This window comes from Copidosoma floridanum, unplaced genomic scaffold (genome assembly GCF_036245765.1).
Source record: "Copidosoma floridanum isolate Cflo_tuat_1 unplaced genomic scaffold, Cflo_Japanese_pri ptg000007l, whole genome shotgun sequence".
Classification (NCBI taxonomy): domain Eukaryota; kingdom Metazoa; phylum Arthropoda; class Insecta; order Hymenoptera; family Encyrtidae; genus Copidosoma; species Copidosoma floridanum.
In genome coordinates this window covers 376,846-399,386 of record NW_028321884.1, presented here as the reverse complement: position 1 = coordinate 399,386, position 22,541 = coordinate 376,846, and the positions used below count along the sequence as shown (strand labels likewise).

Sequence of the window (22,541 nt, the reverse complement as noted above, 5' to 3'; positions counted from 1 at the left end):
ATACTCTGCTACTGCGGCTTGATTGCAAACGCAAGCGGCAACGTCAGTATACTATATACTTATCGATTGTTTAAAAAAAAAACTTGCCATACTGATTGTGGTTTCATCAAATCAGTAATTTTCATGACGTACAGCCTTTGTTGTAAAGTTATGGATGTCACATGAATCAAATGAGTATATAGAATATGCTTCCGACACCTTTTTGGATACTTTGTTCGCATTAAACTGATATATTTATACTGAACAATGTCTCCCTCATGTGCGAAAAAGCGTGTACGCTATATACATCAACATAATTTTGCATTTAAAACTGCATGAGTATATATATTTAGATTTTTTCGATTGTTTTTTCATCCGAGATTGAAGGTGAAAATGTAACATACAGGGAATTGGCTCGACTGGTACACGAACGAGAGCGAAAATTGGACGGATTCTAAGAAAATACTGTATATTTGATGGATTCGGTTTGTATGCATATGAGCCGATGCGTCTATCCCATATAATGTTGAAAGCTCGGTGACGCCGGTGATTGGCATCAGTCTCGGCGATTACGGCCACTGCCGCTCTTCGTGCTATACCAGTATGATATATATATATCATAAGCATCAGCTAAGCGCATTGGTACTCCTTTACTCCCATTTGTAAAAATTAACAACTTCTTCTTAAAAAATTATTCCACCTCATATTTTAACTTTTAGCAATTTGATTTTACTTGTGTACTATAAGCAAGCCGTTAGTCTACTTTCAATAAAAAATTAATAAAACTATACATCAATAGTTACATATATTTGTAGTTATGATGATTATTCGTTTATGTGTGAGTGTATGGGAGAGAGAGAGACAAAGAGAACTTTTAATCCAACGGTTCTCGAACTTCATTTCCATCGTATCACATTTTTTTGATATCATGTAACAAAAGACTGGAAGTTGACGAATGAGGGTAAAAAAAATCCATGTAATAATATATCATTCTTTTTGTGATTGTATTATACAAATTAATCTATATTTAAAAAATTTAATCGCTATTTCTTCGACTGTATTTTTTAATATAATGAGCAAATTGCTTATCACTTAAGAAGTTAAAAAATTGTAATAAGTGTTTTCGTTATACTTTGTAAATTAGACTGTTTGCGCGTTTCCTTTTTAGGAAGTGTAAAAATTGTTTCAACGATCACCATAAATACTTAAAACGATCGAAAGAAACATGAGAATAATGATAAAAATGAGCCATTTGAAGGATGAATGGTATGCAGCTCAAACTTGTTAATTTTGAAAGTAAAAACGTTAGAATGGTTGAAAAAAGTTGTGGAATCATGCTTATTTTCCGAAAAATGATCGATTTCGATGCACAGAAATTGAAACCCTGATCGGACGAACGAAATTGCTCCGATCAACGCGCGTATCTGCTATACGTGTACCGCGGAGGAGTATACAGGCTGATTTGTAAAAAAACTCCCGAGGAGCCATACACGTAACATCATCAGCGGTACGAGAGCTTGCACCCTCCGGTACACTGCAGTTGGAGCAATGCAAGGGTACGCGGTGTTGTTTGGTCGGGTGTGCAGGTGGCGGTGCGGTGTGCTGCTAGGCAACGGCTCCTTTCTCACGTGGCCATGCGCACCGAGCTTTTCCCGGCTGTACCGAGGCTACATAAAAGCTCCTGCCCGACAACCTTCGAGCTCAGTTGAGCGACGAATCCACCGGCGAAACGCGCGTATCGGTACACGCAGTGCTCATCCGATCGTTAGCACCGCGAGCTAAAAGTCAATTCGATAAAACCCACAGCATGAAGGACACTAGGAGCAACGCAAGGTAATTTAGCCACCACCTAAAATATTGACAAAAAATCAATTGCAGTTTACTTGCACCCTCTTTAGAAAATAAAGTAAAACGTAGTGAAAGTAAAACAACACCAGCCCTTTGCCAATCCATCCGTGCAGGTGAAAGGAGCTCCGATCGTATATACATTAATTTAAGTTGTTTTTTGTTTTTTTTTTTTTCGCAGACAGCATCAGGAGGGGGAGCGCGAGCTGGCCGACGACGAGTGCAGCGACGACAGCGGCTGCCTGAGCGGCACCACCATCAACACCATCAGTCCGAGTTTGTCGAGCAACGGCTCCTTCCACGAGCACCAACAGCGTCGCCGGTTGAGGTCGAAGCAAGCCAGATCGACCGACCGGTTGTACCGGAGCATCAGCAACAGCCGGATATTCTCGTGGCTGAGCCGCGGCCGCTCGGTCGAGCGGGTGCACCGGCAGAGCTGCGGCAAGGCCGACTCCAGCGCCGACATACCCGGCCTGCTGCGGGGCTCAAAGATCGGCAAGAAACCCTCGGACAACGGCAGCAGCCGCACCAGCATCGCCGCCTCCACCAGCAGCAACAGCAGCAACGGCAGCACCAACACCAACACCGGCAACAAGAAAAAACCCCAGAACATCCTGAGGCGACCCGTCGCGTACACCTACGCCAAGGGACTCTCGGGTTTGCCGACTCAGCGGGTGCCCAGGGCCGCCTACTAACGCGCACCGCGACGGTAAGAGCTTCTACTTCGTTTTTTTGCCCATACATACTTGTGTATAATAGAAACGTGAGGGTGATCGTTAAAAATAATTCCATACAATTACTTAAACTCACAGTCCCAAATGAACCGAGCGATTCTCGTACGCGGAACGATTGGGGAAGGAAAAAAAAAATTTGTATATTTTATTCGTCATCTGAAATAATATATATATAACATAGAACCAAAGAGCCCATGGATTCGTTTGAAAACGTCCCTCGATGTTATTGTCACAACTGCAGTTAGTTGAAAAAGACATTATATTAGCCTATACCCCTTTCGATGAATGCATTTTTTCGTTGTTGCCGTACAATTATCGTACCAAAAGTATTTACAGCTGTATAGTTACATTTATTATACTTAATGGTAGTAGTAGTAATTGTAAAGGTACATATTATTGGGTGGTGGCGCATAACGCATGTTTTTACTGACCATGAACGAACCAAATGAATATAGAAGGGGCACGCCTGACCCAGTTTTACATATATATATATACCCGCATACACGTACATGCATCCTGAGGGTAATGCACCCTGCGATGATGTCAGAGCCGCAGCGGCTCGTTCTATGCTGCGGATCATTCACGGTCTCTCTCTCTCCTATGCCGCAGCTGCTGCTGCTGCTGACCTACATTTTCATTTCTCCCTCACCTCACCCTTTCTCGCATACTTTTAGTCGTCACAAGCGCAACCCCATGAATTATAGACGCATATACCACCCGAGGCACTGTTTTAACAACGTCACTGCTCATTGATGCCTATACTCATATGTATACACACGACTATGCGAATATTCATATTATAATCAAGCTTGGACCACACGAGTGGCCAATTAAATAGTATATATATATATTATGAATTTCACCTATATATTATATTATATACAGCTTGCATGGTTTATGTTGATTTTCAAACAATCGTTTATTCATGCTTTTCGGGATGACTTTAATACCATTTATACTTATATTTAGTATACAGGCAAACTTGAAAAGTTATTATTTATTTTTTATTCCATACGGCATTCAAAACGATTTACTATATAGATACACCCACTTAAGTACAAGTAACCCCTTAAAGTCTCGATAAATAACGTAAGTACCGTGTACAATTAAATCCGTCGATTAATCGTATTTGTACGAGATTCAACGCTTTCGCCGAAATCTTAAGTATATAATACAAGGGATGAACTGAAAAAAAATAAAAATAAATTTCTTAAAACGAAGAAAAAATTTTCTAGAACATCTATACCTATAGTTTCCAGTAAATATACAAGAAATTTTTTTATACCCGAAATATTATTTTTATTTATATTTTTTTTAAATATTTTTTTATAAGAAATTTTTTTAACTTTTACCATCGTACAATCATATGTAAATGCCACAATTTTACTTAAAAAGTGCCGTTTTTTTACATTTAAATCGGTTTTTAATGGCAGTTCATATACATGTTATTCGGAGCAACATTTCACTCGTGAGTAAAGAATAGTAATAAGATGCGACCCTTTATCCATGAAATAAATAATTAAAGTAAAGAAAAATGAAATGTAGTAGAGTCAGATGGAGAGAAAAATTGAGGGAGACGTAGAGGTAATAAAGCCCGATGGGAGGGGGGAGGGGCAGGATTAGCCGCCCCGCTGTGTAGTATATACGTATAATCCTTGTACGGGAATCATATATGGATACTATATATTATATACGTGTTGTGGGGTATGTGTACTTGTACGTTCATGTTTAGCAAGGTCGGCAAGAGAGAGAGAGAGAGAGAGAAAGGGAAGGTTACGGGCGCGCGCCTTGAGGGTTGAGGGTGACTGTCAATCGCCGATTGTTGCCTCGATACATATGCACGTCACACTTCACCACCACCACCAATGGTCGTTTGAATACATATAACAAAGTTTTAGGCCGGATAAAATTTAAGCCTTTTTTTTATATCACCTTCGATTAACTGCCTTTTGTGCCCCCACCCCTACTTTTATCCTTTGTATATTTTTGTACACTTGGCCCTCGTGAGATCAGCTGCTGTTATATACACGTATATGCTTACCTGGAGCAGCAGCTATGTATATGTATATCGGAACGTCGCGATATGTACAAGTACCGGGCGGCGGCGGCAGCAGCTACGTCAGTCCTGTCATTGAGCATCAGCAGCAGCGTGGCCTACTTCCTGCAGGCCTATAGGTGTTACCTCTCGTTCCGCAGCCCCTCCCCCTGGGTTATATGGGTGAATGGGACACGATGTGTATCTATTAATGAAAGCCGCGGTGTGCTCCTTCATACAAGCTTTTATGGACATTAATTTTTGGGGTTAACTTGTGTATAAGGGATGCAACTGTGGCAGTCAAACTGTTTTTTTTTTTTTTTTTTTTTTTTGTTACCTAGGGTCGAAGGTTACAATTATTTGATATGCATAATGTGCCGAATAAGGCACCCCTAAGTAGTATATAATCATGAGTGTGGGCGAGCAAATATTAGCTTGCAAAGGGTTTTTGGCGCAAAATCATGTGCTGCGAAATTTCGAAATAATCGTACGAAGCATCGACAACTGTTTTATAAATAATACAAGTTGGAGCTATTAAAAAAACGATACCTAAATATATCTTGGTCAGAGTGAAATCAATGCTACTGCTGTCGTCCTTTAGTTTAAATACTTTGACAATTGTGTAAAAATAAAACATAATTTAGTTATATTGTAAAAAATACCTTTATTTTATTTTTTTTTAACTCTCTAACGTTGTCTTTTTTTCTTTTTTTTTTAACGTTATTCCAACTTTTTTAAAAACGTTTTGTAGATACTTACTACATCAGGCTAGTTGTTGTACACCCGCACATGATATTATTTAACTATACTCGTGTCAGCAATAATTGGGGTCGGGCCCAACATGACGTTTATCGATAACTTGAAAAAATTCCATTCTATGCTTCGATTGGACATCATAACGGTGGTAAGAGCAAAATTCCATTCAAATCACCCTTCCACCCTCGACCAAACAATTGCTTTATTTTTTTAATCTAATTTGCTCACAAGCAAGTACTGGAGTAGTTTGATTCATCAAAATCGTCTTGCTGTACACCTACATGAAAACGTAGACGCATCATCATGATAAAAAAAGTACGTGCATAGGTAGCGACGGTCTGCATCACAATTATATATAGATATGGCCAAGCCGTGAGACTCGCGACCCAGTGCAGGGTCACGCATGCAATTGATAAGAGAGAAAGCGCGTGGCTCGTGTGTATAGGTATTATCCGGCGCGTCCTCGAACCGGTCGGCCCATAGATGCATAGAAGACCCCGCGCGGAGTCAAACTTAAAATTGCAATATATACTTACAAGCGCGGAGGGAAGGGAAGGGAAATTTGAAAAATATAAGATAAAAAAGAAGTCGATTAATAATTGGCAAAAAATATTATTTTGTATTTATGTGTGTAGGTAGGTATAATATATCTTATTAAATATGTCATCGTATTTTATATTTAGGTAATCCAGTGTCACTCGAGGAGGTCACGATTCACGAGATCCGCCAGGCGGACGAAGACGCCGCACCACCTACTTCCTCTCCACACTCTGCGCAGTTGATGTATACATGCACATGCAACACGGAGGAGGGTATATACACATTGTATACACGAGTGTATGTGTGTGTGTGTGTGTGCTATTTTCTCTCTTTCTCCGTCGCTCTTACGCGCACCACCCTGCATATACATATACATACGCAGATCGGCGAGGTGGTGCAGAGGGAGGCGTCGTCGCAAAAGGGGTCTTTGCACCACTACCGACTGCTGTGACGTATGTGGCTCTGACGCGCTCGCCCCAACTGGGATATTGACCTCGAACTGGGTCTCTAGCTCCTTCATCCCTCCCGTGCAGCTACTCCTACCTCTCAGCAGCACGTGTGCTCATACATACACACTCCATCTGTACCAGTAAACATATGTATAATACAATATAATGCGAGTAACAGAGCAGCGAGCAGCCCTCGACTAGAAATAGAACCTATAGTATATACCTACTTACCTATACCACTGCATCCGGGCCATCTGTAACTACTTATACTGTTACGATGCCCAAAGGTTTATAATATACGGACACGCTTTCCAGTGATGCGTGAAAATTATCCGATGTGTATAAAATTGTTATTTCATCGTGTACATACATACATATATATATATATATTTATCACGTAGGTATACTCAAGCAGTATAATTGTATATGATTTCCGAAGGTGTCGTGGATTGCAGTTTGCGCTCTGTGATTCTCACTCGGAGGAAAACTATGTAGATACACGCAATGTAAACTAATGACATTTATAAATTTGGGTACAACGAATGATGAGAAAAAAAAAAAAAAAAAAAAAAAAAAAAAAAAAAAAAGCAAGTACTTGAATAAAGAAACAAATTAACAATGAATAACTAATGTGTTTTTGTTTTGCCGCATCTTATTGAAGAAGTATATGGTATCTATCCTACTATCCCACCCCTCGTCGTTATACTAACCAGAAGTTTTCTCAGGTAACGTTTTAAACCATTTTTTTATTTTTTTTTTATTTAGACATCGGTCTAAAACTTGGCAGACATGAGTAAGAATTGCTCTTTCGCAAAAATAAATTACAATTATACAAAGAAGTACGTTTTATTTTTGTTGTCCTTCGAGATTGCACGTTTACAAAAAATCACTCGAGTCTCTTTTCTTCAACGCTTCAATACTCAACACAGTATTCATTAATGGAAAATTTCCAAATATTAAAAACTATCTTATTGTTTTGGTTCATCGTTTGAAGCCTTTTTGCTTGTGAGCCGGTAGCTGGAGACAGTTTTTCGGTAATGGTCGAACCAAGTTTGCTCTGATATAAGCACTACTGATAATGATTGAATGACCGTTTTGTAAAAGTGCATTTTACATAAAACTAAATGTTCATTAGACAAACATGAATTAATTATCGACATACCAAACTATACGGGTGCCGTGCAAACCCGCTTAAAGTTTGCGAGAAATAAATTCGAACCATCGGTAATATACTGTATTCGTGGGTATAGTGGTACCTTGGGGCTTAGACCAACGTTTACATTCCCAAGATGCGATATGAAAAAATTATGCCATTTCAAAGGGCTTTTGGGTTCGGGTGTAATTATGTGTTATAAAAAATGCAGCCACATTCGTGTGTAGACGCGCACCTGCATCACTCTGTGCGAGAAAAAGTTGCGTTTCGTTTCTTAAAAACTCATTGAAGACAGCCTTCGGCAAAACTACGCTTTCTCAAAGTCGAAACAAGGCAACGTGACCAGGCCGTTGCTGCCGCAGCATCCACGTGACATTAGCCTTGCATAGAAAGGAGCTCCCAATGTACTTGGCCTCGCTTTATGGCTTCCATCGCGCGATATGCTCGTATAATGTTGCACTTACTTGCTACACACAGGTACCTTACCTACCTGCCGCCTTCGATAAACCTTCGCGTCCACGATTTGACTCCTTATATACCTACTACGTCCTTGTCGGCCGCGCATATAGATGCTGGTAATTTCAATGGCAAGCCCGGCAAACTCCGTTTTTTTTTTTTTAAGTAAATCACGTGCCAACGCGCACAAAGCTTCTTTGATGCACTTTGAGAGTTTGCGTACAATGTATATAAAGTCCAGGTGAATTATAAATTATCGATTACTCGCAGTATACTTTTCATGTTTGTTGGTTAAACAAATGTAGACTAAAATCTTTAGTACATTGTCTTTGCGTTACGAAGAAATATTATTTTTTCAATAATATAAAGTTCCTTAATGCACGTTACTATGTAAAAAAAAAAAAATGTTTACAGCACGACAATAATTATCAAAAAATGAAAAAAAAAAAAAAAAAAAAAGTTTTTCCGTAACAATTTCGTGAACACATTTTTCAAGTCTTTTACAAAGTATCTAAAAATATCACAATTCGCAGCCGCCAAATATCAACAGTTGAACAAAGTTCGGTACATCCATTCCCGCGCAATGAAATTGATGGCACTACTAGATGCGTACAATGTACTATTTTTTAAACATATAACACTGTTCGAAAGGCGAGCCCTTGAGTCCCGTGAACGTAACGGGGTAGTTGTAGATAAGAGCTTCGTTTTCTTCTTTTACGTTGGAAAAATGATTAAAATTTTTCCGTGCTGAAACACAATTAATTTTGAACCATGGAATTAAACGACAAGATGCAAAATGGTAACGTGTGTGAAAAGGTGAAGGTTAATCAATAGTACACCCACCTTCGTTGACGAAGAAATCGGCAAAGTACCGGTTGGCCTTTATCGCATCGAAAGAGTGGGATATATTTTTTCCTTTGACCCACTCGAATTGGATTTTTTCCGGATGAAACTGAACACCATAAAACGGGAATGCCACGTGTTCGAACGTCGATATGAATTTTTTGTCGTTCCTGTCGTGGTTGTAGGATATTATGTGAAATTCCTCGGTGAGATTCACTTTCGCCAAGGCCTTGAATTCACACGGGGAATCATTAGATTCATCCTAAGCTAAAATTATCTAAATTTATCGATCGAATTTCGTTTACCTCGTAAGTAACGCAATACTGATGGAAATTAACAGTGACTTTTTTCTCTCGCAAAACGTCAACTACGTCAGCTGGAACGTCCTTGAACATTCGACTGTTCCGAAAATCTGGAAGTAATTTTCATTGTTGACTAGTCAAAAATGCCACGAAAATCATATACCTCGAGATCAAACGATATTCCATTACGTGACTAACTTTTGGTGAATTCGAGGGGAATCGCTTGGCTACTGCTCGAGCACGTCTCTCGATGCTCACGACGACTAGCTTCGAGATATGTCAGCAGCTCGAACCCCAGGCACGTACCCCAAATTGGAAAGTGCGTATTGTTTCTATTTAATTTTTTAGCGATTCTGGTGGCAGAATTATGCAGGGTGTATAAATGCAAAAGACTTATGTACTTGTATGCTCTGGGAAAACAAGTTGAAAAAGTTTTTCTCACTCGTAAATGCATTCTCCAGCGTCAGCGTAACCATCGGTTTGATTGAAATACGTCGTACCTCCGGGGAACAGTACACTTGAACAAATGGGCGAACAAAAATTTTATTTATCCACATTTTTTTTTTCTTTTGACAATCCATTTTGTTGGATTGTTATTTTGTTCTATATTTACCCATTTATTTTGCTCAAGATGTTTTCGTAATACGAATAATTCTGTCCTATCCTATGGAGAAAAAATAACTTGTCTAATACGCTGGTAATAAAAAAAAAAAAAAAAAAAAAAAAAAAAAAAAAAAAAAAAAAATAGAAAAAATTATGCAAACTAAGAAAATCATTAATGTTCATCACCATATTGGAGTTACTCTTGCGCCGGCGCTTTCAATGAATTTGACATAAGAAGCTGCAATGTAACTGTCGTACATGCCCGGATAAGCTTTGTCCAAGTTATAACTTATTTCTTGAGTTAAAATTCCTAAAATCAAGTATTGCAGGATAAAGAAAATCATAAAAGTACTCTTTTATATTATTAAGTACAACATTATGTATAAAAGAAAAAAAAATGTTTATACGCGTGCGTGGATGTAAGTAAAAAAATACTAATACCAAGGCTTTTAGTTTATTTAGTATAAGTAAATTAACTCGAAACATTGGTAATTTGAAAAATAATTCGTATTAGTGATTTTTTAGGGTAATTGGATGAAGATTTGCTCTTTCAAATAAAACTGTGTGCAACCAAATCTTTTCTGGGTGTTTTAGTAATAAAAGGCAAAATATAAAAATACAAATGAGAAAAATTGTCGATGAATAAGTTTAAGCAATTAAAGCTCATGTTTGTTCTACTGGTATCAATGATGTCATTCAATAAACGTTTGCAAATTAATGTGCTCTTATCAATAGAGTTGATTGTGCATTAGCAGCCACTTGGTGTATATAGCTATACAGCACATTACCCGTACGATAATATATACAATAGAGAAAAATAGTGAAATAAAGATGCTTCGATTTTTGTAGTTACAAATTTTTTATCGTGTACCTACTTTCGTTTGAAATTGTGGATAGAAAACGTGCATTATTTACGTAGCGAGAACATTTCTTTTTATTCATATCATTATCTAAAAACATCAGTAGTGCAGATTAATTTTCAAAAAAATAATTGCCAATCTAGCTTGAGCCAGTAGGCCTTTTCTTGTCGATGGTTGCGAGGGATCAACTTGTAAGTAAAATTTTTCCACAGCGAACAAAAACACGCGTAAGGTTAGGTTATTTAATTAGAATAAGTTTTCAATGATTACATGAAAACTAAAAATCGATTAAACTGCACGAAGAACTTTATTCACGGGAAAAAATTAGGTATACTTTATTGTTGAATGAGTAAACTTATAACATCAGAATAATCGTTTTACTGATTTATTATAATGTCTACAGGTAAAATTATTTTTTAACTTTTACAAGATGATTTTTGTCATTCAGTCAAAGCAAATCAAATTTTCTTCAAATTTTTTCAAATGTAGGGCACTGAATTTTATACGTACGGATCCACAATTTCGTGTCGCGTTAAATTTAAGCCATAATGGTAATAATATTACACCGCGCGTACGATAAACACACACTTATAGTAGGTAGAGATATATATGCACGAGGTAAGTGAACAAATAGATAAAAGTAAAAATAATAAAAGCAAAGTAGGGAAATGATTACCTATTATTGGACGGTTGTTGAAGTTTGTCTCAAGCACAGCTGAAAGTACAAACCGATTGTTAATAGATAAAATAACAAAAAGCAAAACGGAGAATGACATTGTTGAATGCATGCTGGTGTGTGTTGCTCTCTCGAAGCTGCTACGCTATACTGCTATACATACTATGCCTAATAAGTATTAAGGCCTACGCATATACGTATATAAAGCCTGTACCTATAAGTATACCGATGAAATCTGCATTTTTATCGACAGATTTTTTTTTGTTCGTCACTTTGAGATTTTTGCATTTTTCTCTCACAATACCTTCGTAGGTACCCAACAACAAAATATCCTTCTACCATTAAGATACCGTACTCATCGCTAGAATTTTCATTTGAACGATTCTCCATGGTCTCTGATGAGCGCGAGTCGTTTGTAACTGACTAATAAATTTGGTAGGTATTTCATTAACCCGGTGTAACACAAATAAGAGCTTGAGATAAGTATAGCAATAAAAAAAATTCTAACTAAAGTTACCACTGCATTTTCATGTGCAGACAAAGTGAAAAAAACTACACTGTTGTCAACAACTAAAAACAATAGATTACTAGTAAGTATAGCGGACTGATACCGTGATACGATTATACCTACTATGAAATATATTAATATATAAGTAGTAAGAAATAAAAAAAATTCACGCTAAAATTCATTCCTATCGGACGAGTAGTGGTCTTCTATTATGGCTAATTGAATGAGTAGTCGTACGACATACGGGAGCTGTTCACATAGACATTTTTTGCTTAATTCAATCATTGATTGGTCTGTTCAGTCTGTTCACTCATTTTGAGTTTAGCGGAACATTGGAACCCCCTTTTCAATATGAACGTTCACATTGAATTAAGGTGGCTCCTCACTAAATCAAAACACTGGAGTATTATATGATATTTTAAAGGATGATTCTTGAAGGTGCAAGGAGTCTTTTCCCAAAATTTTAGACCTCGTCACCACCAAAATTGTTAAAAAAAACTAACTGGAAAATAGACTCTGTAACATAGCCTCTTATGGAGGGTCGTTAATTGGTGGCACAGGTTGTATGATATCTCAGCAAAGATACTGTAGTTCCTAATAGAAAACTATGTAGCAGATAGAAGAAATCAGAATCTTTCCAACGACATTCAGGTACTTGGACATTACCATGGGTTTTATAGGATATTTTGTGAAAATAGTATAGATAACTGTGCAAGTCACGGAACAGATGAAAAGTGTGGGGCGTCTGCTACACCAAAGAGCGGTAGCCCGCGTAGTTTGAATTGGTCATAAAGTTGTACGCATGCGCGCTAACTCAAAACGAACGCTCGTGCACTCGGTGCACTCGTGCGCTCGTGCGTTCGTTCGTTCCCTCTGGCTTCAATAGAAGGTGCGAACTTCACTTTACGTGGACATACTTCATTTGAAAAAGTAGCATTTTTCTTTAAAATTCCTAACCTTATATCCACATAATTACGTGGATTTGGTGCGAATAAACACAGCGAAAAATTTACACAAATATGGTGAGTTTGTAGAATAAAATGCGCCCGGTACAACGACATTATTTTGAGGTTAACCGTCAACACGTGTTAGTGTTGATTGTTTGCAGTTGTCATTCAAGCATTAATAATAAAAAAAATCACTAGATTCCTATGATTTGTATTACTATCAACGGCATTATTAAGTCACTGTGCATCCAATCAAACACGTAAATAACATTTGTTTAAGATACCATTATCAAGTTATCATGTCAATTTTTTTTTGTCATAGACGGATGAGGTGAACCCGAAAGCCTATCCCTTGGCAGACGCTGAACTATCTGCCAAAATATTGAATTTAGTTCAACAAGCTTTGAACTACAAACAGTTGAGGAAAGGAGCCAATGAGGCAACCAAGACACTCAACCGAGGTCAGTCAGAGTTCATAGTCATGGCAGCTGATGCACAGCCACTAGAAATCTTGCTACACTTGCCACTATTGTGCGAAGATAAAAACGTTCCATACGTTTTCGTAAGGAGCAAACAAGCTCTCGGCAGAGCATGTGGAGTGTCAAGGCCTGTTGTGGCCTGTTCTGTCACAGTCAACGAGGGTTCACAGCTAAAGCCACAAATTCAGAGTATACAACGAGAAATTGAACGCCTTCTGGTTTAACATTTTCAGCTATTTAACATCGCGCTGCTATTATAGATATGTAACCTTTTTTTTAAACCTTGTAAATAAATGTAATTGGTATAGTAAAGATTTTTTCTGTAAGTCTCAAATTTCGGTGTAAAAATCAAATCGCCAATCTTTAAGAAGATTAATTGAAAAATTATTACATACACTCTAACTCTTGATTAAAAGTATTAGTTTCCATGATGTTACTTGAAGTCGCATTCAAACTTGACAATTATTGACACCGGATAATAATCAATTTTTCACACAAGATTGTAACTGAGAGACTCTAACTTTGCCAACAAACGTTTACTCGACTCAAAGAAGTATTGATACTAGTTGTGAAAGCATTTAATTTTGACAGTGCGTCATGCAAATATTTAATTAATAATAATTAGACAGACATGCACTGGTAGAACGTATAGTATTCTTTAGAAAATTGTGTATTTCTTAAGACAGTTGAAATATTACAACATAATTATCTCTAAATAATTGATACTGTATCTACAAATATTAAGTATGAATGTTTCAACCTTATTTCAAAATAAAATTATATTTTAAAGCATTCATTGTATTAGTTCTTAACTTGGAAAATATTGTTGAACAAAACAAAAACAGTAATAAGTCACTCCAAAGGCATATATGATTAACATTCAAAACAAGTTAGTACTTCACTTGTCCAGTTGCTGTGCCAACGGAATTTCTGATACATAGCTAATTTGTTTTTGAATTGTGCTATCTTTTGCTGTTGTTCAGAATCGTTTGGAAAATTTTTAAATAACGTTTGAATCTGCTCACCTAATTCTCGGGCATCTGTAAACACCAAACTATTTTCGTTGTGCTTGATAAGTTCATGTAAACTGAAAAAATAACAATCATACAAGACTTTGAAAATAACATTTATAATAATTATCACAATATTTGCAAACTTACCAGTTATATTTATAAGCACAAACACATAAACCACAACCAAACATATCAACAACTTTCATAGGCAAATCTAAACCACTAGATGATGTATGAAGACATACACCTAAGTCTGCACTGGCTAAAAGTTTTGGGTAATCTTCATTCTCTAGCCAGGGTGTTATCACAGTTACATATTTCCAATTTTTCTTTTGAATTATTGCTTTGTAAAAATCTTTTAATGGTCCCTTGCCCGTAATCGCACATATTAACTTTGGAAACTTTACAGTCTCATTTGATTTACACTCTCTTTCATAATCTTTAAAGTGAAAAAATGATATTGATAACGGTGACGTAATAATCATGAGATGGACCAAATAAAATTCATACCATCAAGAGCTTCCAACAATATAGAAAAGTCTTCGTCTTCAGTCCAACTGGTACTTGATACGATTAATGCAGGTCGATTTGTTAGTAACTCAATTTTTCCATCAGATGACTCTTTTGCAAAAATCGTAGAACTTTCTTCATCACCTTTAAATACACTGTATTCTTTACTTAATTTGAAATATAATTCATATTTTTCTTCCAACGTGATCGGATGGAAATGTTCTGGTGGTCTATCATATAATACTTTAGCTCTAAAATGTAAAAAAAATTAAAATATTCAATAAATAATTGTTATACAGTTAAAGCTGAATATAATTATGCTTATACATACTTAATATTCCATTTATCGTTTAAGTCTTTTTGCATTGCTTTGGTCACACAAAAGTTTTGTGCAGTTTTGGCACCAAAATAGGATTCAATAGATGTAGCTAATTTGACTAGAAAATGGTTTTGTCCTAAACTTAGTGCCATTATCGTATGTGCATAATTGTGCCAATCAATGGCAAATTCCACTTTGGCAATGAGACAATAGAACCAACATACTGGAATAGTTGGTATGGCAGGTGGATTTTGTAAAAGCAAGAAAGTTGAACTACACTTGAAAAATAGTACGTACAAAAGATTGACAGATTGCCAGATGACTTTGATCGCGTAGGCAAGAAGCTTGGTGACTCCTGAAACAAAACAGTGTTTGTACGCCACATCCAAGATATTATAAGTCTAATGAATGAAATTCGAAATAGTTACTGTCATTCCAGTTAGGAGGACTTTGAAGATAATGTATTTTAACATTGGCATTGTCTCTGAGCTCGTGATGCGGTTGGGAACCAGGATACCCTACAAGCTCGACATTGTAGCCTTCCTTAGCAAAGGAAATCGCATGGTACTGCATGCGTGGACTACGCCCAAGGTCACCAAGGACTACGATGCAGACTCGTCTCGTTCTTGCGCGTTTCTTTAGAATTAGAGCAAACAACAGTCCAAAAACGAACGATACGCCAAAACTGTGCGCCAAAAATTCCATGTTTTGTTGCAATTATTTATACCAACCGCAACTTCTCGTTAAATATGTGCTGTCAGAGTGTCATGCAAGCAGCTTTTAATTCACATAAAATACATTTTTATTGTTTCCCTTCTTGAGGGCTTGCTAAATAACTCTATTAAAATATTTCGATCTAAGTTTTATATTTACAATGTATTTCCCACTTAAATAAAATAGTTGACAAAAACTACAGTACTTGGTTCAACTTATTTTTAACTATCAGACAATCAGACTCTGTATGTTTTGGTTTGTCAGGGAGAGTAGGTACCAAAGGTTGTGTTAGAATATCGTTCGAAGCGCCAAGCAAACAGCCAATAGCAAGTCAGCAGCGCATCGTGAGATTCGTGAGAGCGAGCAACGTTCGAAACGTTCGATAGAGTAAAGTGCAGAGTGTGTTCGACTTTGAGTGCGATATTTCATTTTGATAGTAATCTATTTATTCAAATGATAATTAATTGTTTAAAAAGTACAATAGATAATCAAGTCCTGAACCAAAAAAATGAAAGACATTACGCATTATTTTATCGATCTGCCAAAAAAAGCGGAAAGCGCGCCGGCGGAGATGAAAGAGGTTAGAGCGGAGCGCGCCAAAATCGAGGAGGTGGAAGCCACGTCCACGGAGAAGACAAACGGAGAGTCTGCCAGTGTCAAGCCCAAGAAGAAGCGCGGGCGAGTGAAAATCAAACTATCCCTGAAGTCCGAGGATGACGTCCCCTGTGACAACATTGACAACTCGAGCGATCCCGTCGAAAAGACGGCCAGTTCACACGATAAAAAACCGAAAAAAAGGCAGAAAAGCTCGGGTGTATCTCCGCTTGCGGCAACAGCCAGTGCCAAGTCATCTTCGGAGGACACTTGCCAAAAACGGAAGAAAATTTATGCTCCCGCGACTCAGGAGAATGAGAAGCCAGACCAGGTTATTCCCAAAGAGTTTGCCGATTCGTTCTCAAGCGCAGACATAATTGATAACAAGAAAAGAAAAAAAGATGACGTAAGTTGAAGTTTCGTTCGTTAATTTGTTACTCTGTATTTTTTGTGAATTTTTCAAATTACATTACATATTGTTGCCAATGTAGGAGGATATATCAAGCAAAAAGAAAATAAAAACCAAGCACACCGAAAAATTAATAGATTTAGCTGACAAAAAAGGCTATTTGAAAAGAAAAGTCAGGGAGGAAGAAGAGGCAGCTAAGATCGAAAAAAGATTTGAAAAGAGGAAAAAATTGTTTACGGAGTCCAATAAAAATTCAGAAAGAATTCAGTGTGACGAGGACACCTCCAAAAATGATACTCCAAATACAAAACGAAATAATTTACTGAATTATTTCAGGTACTTGATACTTTATCTCCCAGTAACAGTAAGAGAAATAATTGTATTTTAATGCTTGCAGTAAATCAACTCCTGAACAGCTTGAAAAAGAAAGACAAAGAAACGCTAAAGTTACAGTTAAAGCACAAGTTCACACACCTAGTAACTCACCGGTGCCTGTAGCTCCAGTCTTTGATAAAAAAACAAAAAATTTACCAAAAAAGAAAAAATCTAAACACCAAGATAATACCGACGAAATTGTTGTAATTGAATCCGAAACTGTCATATTATCACCACAAAGTGAAAAAACTTCTCCTGAAAATAATAAGCCAAAGTGGTCATTGAAAATTCAACTTCAGTCCAACCACGTTAATTCATTTGGTAAGTTATAATAGTTATATTATATTAAATGTTAATAATATCATTTCACGATGATGAAAAATGGAAGCAAAATAGTCTCCTAGAAATAAACTAGTTGATGGCAATGATTTTTGACACTTTGATCTCTGATAATTCTAATAATTTACTTATGAAAAATTTAATATCATTGCAACGATTATTTATTAATAAAAAACTTTTTACAGCTGAAGATGAAGAAATTTATAGCCCAACTTTAAATTCCAAGTCGCACAAAGAAAATGGAGATAGGGACAAAATTCCTAAAGTATTATTGCCTATGAAAAATAAGAAGAAAGAATTGAGTATTTCTTCATCAAGTAACAATAATAATATTATTAACGACAAAGATGACAAAAGTGGTCTAAAAAACCTTAAAACAGAAAAGAAAAAAGTCAAACAGCATTTGAAAGTTAATAAAGAAGAAATATCTACGTCTGATAATAAAACAGCAAATACTGAAGTTGATAAAAAAAACATTACTGATGGTGTTGAAGATGCCATAATGATTCATGTAAATGACGTTATACAATCCAAAAATTCTGAGGATGATTGTCAAATAATTAAAGTCAAAACAAACCAGCCCGGAAAACTTGCGCCGTTATTTAAGAAGAAAGCCAAACCAAGTGCTGAAATGGTAGCTGCGCGACGCTTATTTTTACAGTCCGACATACAAGAGACAACTAATGATAATGAGTCACGAAAACTCGCTCCTGCCGTGCCTTCTGTATTACCTTTTCCTAAAATAAGCCATGTTAAACAGTTGCCTCTGAACAGTGATAGTTTGAGCAAGAGTTACAAGTTTTCTTTAAAAAGTGTAACAGTAGAACCATTTTATGATGTGTCACTCATGAAAACTGTCACCAGTCTAAGTCAAAAAGAAATCATTTCAGATTCCGTACACAAGTGTGTGAAATCAGACACTGAAACGATTTTGTCTGAGATCGAATCAGACTGTCCAGGGGCATCAAGTTTGTGGAAAACTTTATCAGCGATGAAAAAGACTGAAATTCATAAAAAACCTCAAAGAGGAAGAAAAAAATCTGAGAAAAAGAGTTCCAAACATGATACCATTCAAAATGAATTGTTAAATAACCCGTGGACTGAGAAGTATAAGCCAAACAGTAGTACAGAGATAGTGGGAAATGAAGGAGCTGCTCAGAAATTAAAATCTTGGTTAGACAATTGGAAATCGTTAAAAACTAACGAGGACTATAGCAGTGGTGAAGAATTTTGTAATTCCGACGGCAGTTCATCAACTAATTTTAAAAGTAATCAGGTCGCTGTTTTGATTGGACCTCATGGTAGTGGAAAAACAGCAAGTGTTTATGCCATTGCTCAAGAGCTTGGTTATAAGTAATAATTTGATTATTCATAAATTCCAAGCCTGTACCACAATTTTTTCTAAATAATTGTAATTCGTGAAATGATTTTTTTCAGAGTTTTAGAAGTCAACGCTTCATCGAAAAGACCCGGTAAAAAAATTTTAAAAGACTTTGAGGAAGCTACCAAATCGCATAGGGTGAAAGAGACAAGCTTGAAAGATATGTTTACGTCTAAGTCGAAAGAACCGGAAGAGAAAAAAAAAATTTCGCAAAACTCTTTGATTCTTATGGAAGACGTTGACCTGGTTTTTGAAGAAGATGAAGGTTTTGTGTCGGCAGTATTTCAGCTGGCTTCGAATACGAAAAGACCGATCGTTATGACCCTGCAAAATACATGCTTCCATCTGGGTAAAATGGCACCTCAACAACTTCGAATTGATTTTAAGCCAGCGTTTGGTAAAAGAGTAATGGCGTTGATGCGTCTGATTGCATTCGCTGAAACTCAATGCAAATTGCCACAGAGCTGCGTAAATGTGAGTATGCTATTTAAATGTAAAATGATTGTATAAAATTTGTAAATGATTGATTTCTTACAATATTTTTTGTCCTAGATTCTTTGTCAAAGTGGAGATTTGAGAAAAGGTATCCTGCAGTTGCAGTATATCTTGTTATCAGGTAAAGAACACATTCCATCTAGAACTTTGAGTTCAAACAATATATCTTGGAAGGACATGCTTACGCAAATTTATAAGCCAGCAACCAAAGCTGAAAAAAGGGATAAACAAACAAATGAGGGTGCCAAGTGTACAAATAGTGCCTTAAACAACTTGGCAAATAATCTGGACAGTTTTTCTGTGATGTCAACTTTTATGGACATTGAAGATCCGACTTTAAATTTACCAACCTTGCAATCAGAGCCTAGCTTATCACTCGCTGAAAACATGAACTGTTATTCTCATCTTGATGGTACTAGTCTCGAAATCAGTAACTGGATGAGCGATTCAGTGAGAAATTTAAATTTGAATACATCAAAGAAGTTGAAAGATCAGATGGTAATAAGCGGTTGTTCAACATTGAAGAAACAACAAATCTTAGACGTATATTCAAAGCTATCGAACGTTACATCGAATCAGTTGGACCGACGGGTTCTAGTTTTAGATTATCTATCTAGTACTCGAACTATATGCAGAGCTGAGGAAATTCGACGGCAATTGAATAGTAAGCGAGGCAATCGGTTTTTTCATTATTTACAAGGTTCAAAAATATCAAATGCGGTAATGAGGACAGGCAATACTTTGATTTTTGGATGCAAAATGTTGCAAGAAAAACCTGTAGTCGGAGAAAGTTGACCATAGCATCACGAGAAGCCTAATTAACTTGTTTCTTACATTAACTATAGTTTGTAAAATATGTAATATATTTAATTGAATTTTGGAATATTTTTATTGTTGAGAAATATAAAGTCTTATGAATGTAATTATTATTAGTAAATTCAAAGATGTATTTTTTAAGAGAGGAGTCAAAATTAAGATTTTGATATTACAAATTAGTCTCGCAATATGTATTTTTTGAATGAATTGATTTTAAATGTATTAAAAACCCGAATGATTTATATGTACATAATCTAAATATAAAACTTGTATTAAAAAAAGAAAATACTTGAGTAAAAAGTTGGTTTTATTGTAATCTTTTTTCATGGTAAAACTTGTTTGAAGCTTACAGTTTTTAGATCTTGATATGGTGTAGTTTTCGGTTGAGTTCTTCAAACTTTAATATTTTCATAATGAAGAAATCTCCATAACGACGAGCAACTTTCGTGTCGGCGATGTGAATCATATTGTGATCAATATAAAAATCAAGCTGAAAGATCAAAGTGTGGTTAATTGTTTGAAAAAAATAAGTTTCTAAATTTTTATTGAATTAATAAAAACGCCAATACCTCTGAACCAGATTGGAATTTCCCATCTAATCCTGATGCGCCTTTGGTCCAAACAATATTTTTCATTTTATGTTTAAAACATAAAAGATAAATGGTGAGTTTGGCAATTTCGTCGTTAAAGTCGATGTTTTCACTTTGCTGATTGCTGATCATTAAAGTAGCCAATTTGCTCAAAGGCAACGTAGTGTAAAGTTTCAGATAAGAACGAATCGTAGGTAGCATCTTTTGTTGAATAACTTCCTCCATGAAAACATGAGTCTGGTGTTTAGTTGCATCTTGAATGTAATCATCGTTGGAGTAGGGATTAGGTGGGTGCAAACTTAAAAATTTGGGGCAGGCAAACTGGAAACAATTCTCAAATTCCTCCAAATCACCACACTGCATCTTATAGATCTTCTCTTTGTAACTACTCTGACGAAAAACTTGCTGCAAACCTTCGTCAACGCACTGTGGATGCAATACCAAACATATCGCTAATAAATTATACATTTGCTCTGTTTGTTTGTTAATTTGGTCATTTTGGTAGCTTCTTGGAACAAAAAGCTGCTTGGTACGTTGTACATAGAGAAGAATACCAGAAAACGTCCTAATAGCGTCGGCATATCTCCTCATCATCATGTAAGCAAATCCGACATAGTAGGCTGTTGATATTTGGCATCCAGGCACATGAGAGTATGCACTCTTTTTGTACAGTTCAACGTTTTCCAAGACCTAACGTTAATAAGTGCAAATGTGTTGACTTTTATCAATATGAAGAATAAAAAAAAAACTGTAACTCATGTTATTGCTTTTAGCAAATTATTGTTACCTTGATAGCTTGATAATAATCTCCAAGCAGGGAGTGCACTCGGAGGAGGCCAACGAGTGAAAAGTATCCCATCATTTTATACAGCGAATGTCTCCCAAATACCCCAGCCACGGACTCTGGATCTCCACCACTGGCGTAAACTTCGAGCTGGCTCTTAATTTTCGACTTGTCAATCAGATAGTGTAGCACATTGAGTACACAAAGAACATCCCAAACTTTGCTGTTATTGGCCAGCTCGTTCATTTCATCAGAAGTCATGGACGAGATATTGGCTTTGTACTGCGTGAAGGTCTGGAACTGATACACAAACTCATCAATGAGCTCCCACAGCCACTGGTCAGGCAGCTCGAGGGGTACAGGCTTGTCAGAGTTCAGGATGTAATTGAAGAGCTCGCAATAGTTGTAGAATGAATTGAACCTCTGTTCGAGATTCGGCTTCATGCGAGCGTAGATGTGACGGTAGTAGAGCTCCATGTACAGAATAACGAAGACATGGTCCTCGCCGACGATGTCAATAATGGCCTGCTCGTTGGGCCACGGTGACTTGTCGAAATATTGCTCCGAGAGCTTGGGAAAGGTGTTTTCGTAGAGATTCTGAATCTCGAATATCATACCCTCGTTGATGCAATTGCGCAAGTAAGCCAGGAACTTTCGAACGACATCAGGTACCTCGCGGTATTCGTCCCTGCCATAGGAGTAATCGTCCCGTCCATAGTCGTCGTACCTGTCGTCCTGAAAAGAGTTAAAAGATGCAGGTTAGAATAATTTTGGAGTGGCTACTTTGTAAACACTTTTTATTTCAAATTGTTAATTACCGGACGGTCAATATCATCGTTATACATGATACTGAGCGGTTGCTCTATTTATTCTACTTCCTCAATATGCATGCGACAACAAATGAATAAATTCTCAAAGTTAACCTCAACAATACCCGTCACGTCAGAGAGGACAGAGAGTGTGCTCTCGCAGCCAGCCGAAGCCGAATCCTCGCCCCCTCCCCTTGCAATCCCACAGCCCGCCGAGCCCGCCGGCTC

General features: G+C 36.8%; 6 protein-coding genes across 7 annotated transcripts; 3 read left to right on the top strand and 3 right to left on the bottom strand.

Moving 5' to 3' along the window:
• The first annotated feature begins 1,786 nt into the window (after nt 1-1,786).
• On the top strand, nt 1,787-6,070 carry LOC106640025 (uncharacterized). The gene is made up of 3 exons (XM_014353887.2): nt 1,787-1,812; nt 2,006-2,533; nt 6,033-6,070. The coding sequence occupies exons 1-2, from the start codon at nt 1,787-1,789 to the stop codon at nt 2,517-2,519; spliced, it is 540 nt and encodes a 179-aa protein (XP_014209373.1). The 3' UTR covers nt 2,520-2,533; nt 6,033-6,070.
• Nucleotides 6,071-8,416: 2,346 nt separating this feature from the next.
• LOC106640093 (ALG1, chitobiosyldiphosphodolichol beta-mannosyltransferase) lies at nt 8,417-11,420 on the bottom strand. Its single transcript, XM_014353990.3, has 8 exons — nt 11,232-11,420; nt 9,882-10,005; nt 9,706-9,756; nt 9,535-9,609; nt 9,291-9,445; nt 9,096-9,202; nt 8,791-9,019; nt 8,417-8,694 (listed from the first exon to the last, which is right to left on the bottom strand). Exons 1-8 carry the CDS (start codon nt 11,341-11,343, stop codon nt 8,567-8,569), a joined length of 981 nt encoding a protein of 326 aa, XP_014209476.3. The 5' UTR covers nt 11,344-11,420; the 3' UTR covers nt 8,417-8,566.
• Nucleotides 11,421-12,571: 1,151 nt separating this feature from the next.
• hoip (NHP2-like protein 1 hoip) lies at nt 12,572-13,957 on the top strand. The gene is made up of 2 exons (XM_014353946.2): nt 12,572-12,761; nt 13,009-13,957. Exons 1-2 carry the CDS (start codon nt 12,759-12,761, stop codon nt 13,387-13,389), a joined length of 384 nt encoding a protein of 127 aa, XP_014209432.1. The 5' UTR covers nt 12,572-12,758; the 3' UTR covers nt 13,390-13,957.
• Nucleotides 13,818-15,975, bottom strand: LOC149375326 (chitobiosyldiphosphodolichol beta-mannosyltransferase-like). Of its 2 annotated transcripts, XM_089588642.1 has the most exons (6): nt 15,739-15,975; nt 15,436-15,643; nt 15,020-15,362; nt 14,689-14,939; nt 14,326-14,617; nt 13,818-14,252 (listed from the first exon to the last, which is right to left on the bottom strand). In XM_089588642.1, the coding sequence occupies exons 2-6, from the start codon at nt 15,578-15,580 to the stop codon at nt 14,039-14,041; spliced, it is 1,245 nt and encodes a 414-aa protein (XP_089444768.1). In that variant the 5' UTR covers nt 15,581-15,643; nt 15,739-15,975; the 3' UTR covers nt 13,818-14,038. The 2 variants fall into 2 exon arrangements, with proteins under 2 accessions (XP_089444768.1, XP_089444767.1); XM_089588641.1 differs by having other exon boundaries at nt 15,436-15,975.
• A 115-nt stretch (nt 15,976-16,090) lies between these two features.
• Nucleotides 16,091-20,391, top strand: elg1 (enhanced level of genomic instability 1). Its single transcript, XM_014353921.2, has 6 exons — nt 16,091-16,721; nt 16,807-17,060; nt 17,122-17,420; nt 17,624-18,791; nt 18,876-19,293; nt 19,372-20,391. Exons 1-6 carry the CDS (start codon nt 16,230-16,232, stop codon nt 20,107-20,109), a joined length of 3,369 nt encoding a protein of 1,122 aa, XP_014209407.2. The 5' UTR covers nt 16,091-16,229; the 3' UTR covers nt 20,110-20,391.
• Nucleotides 20,392-20,419: 28 nt separating this feature from the next.
• eIF3l (eukaryotic translation initiation factor 3 subunit L) lies at nt 20,420-22,487 on the bottom strand. The gene is made up of 4 exons (XM_014353922.3): nt 22,323-22,487; nt 21,508-22,239; nt 20,700-21,410; nt 20,420-20,620 (listed from the first exon to the last, which is right to left on the bottom strand). Exons 1-4 carry the CDS (start codon nt 22,347-22,349, stop codon nt 20,486-20,488), a joined length of 1,605 nt encoding a protein of 534 aa, XP_014209408.2. The 5' UTR covers nt 22,350-22,487; the 3' UTR covers nt 20,420-20,485.
• Nucleotides 22,488-22,541: the final 54 nt, after the last annotated feature.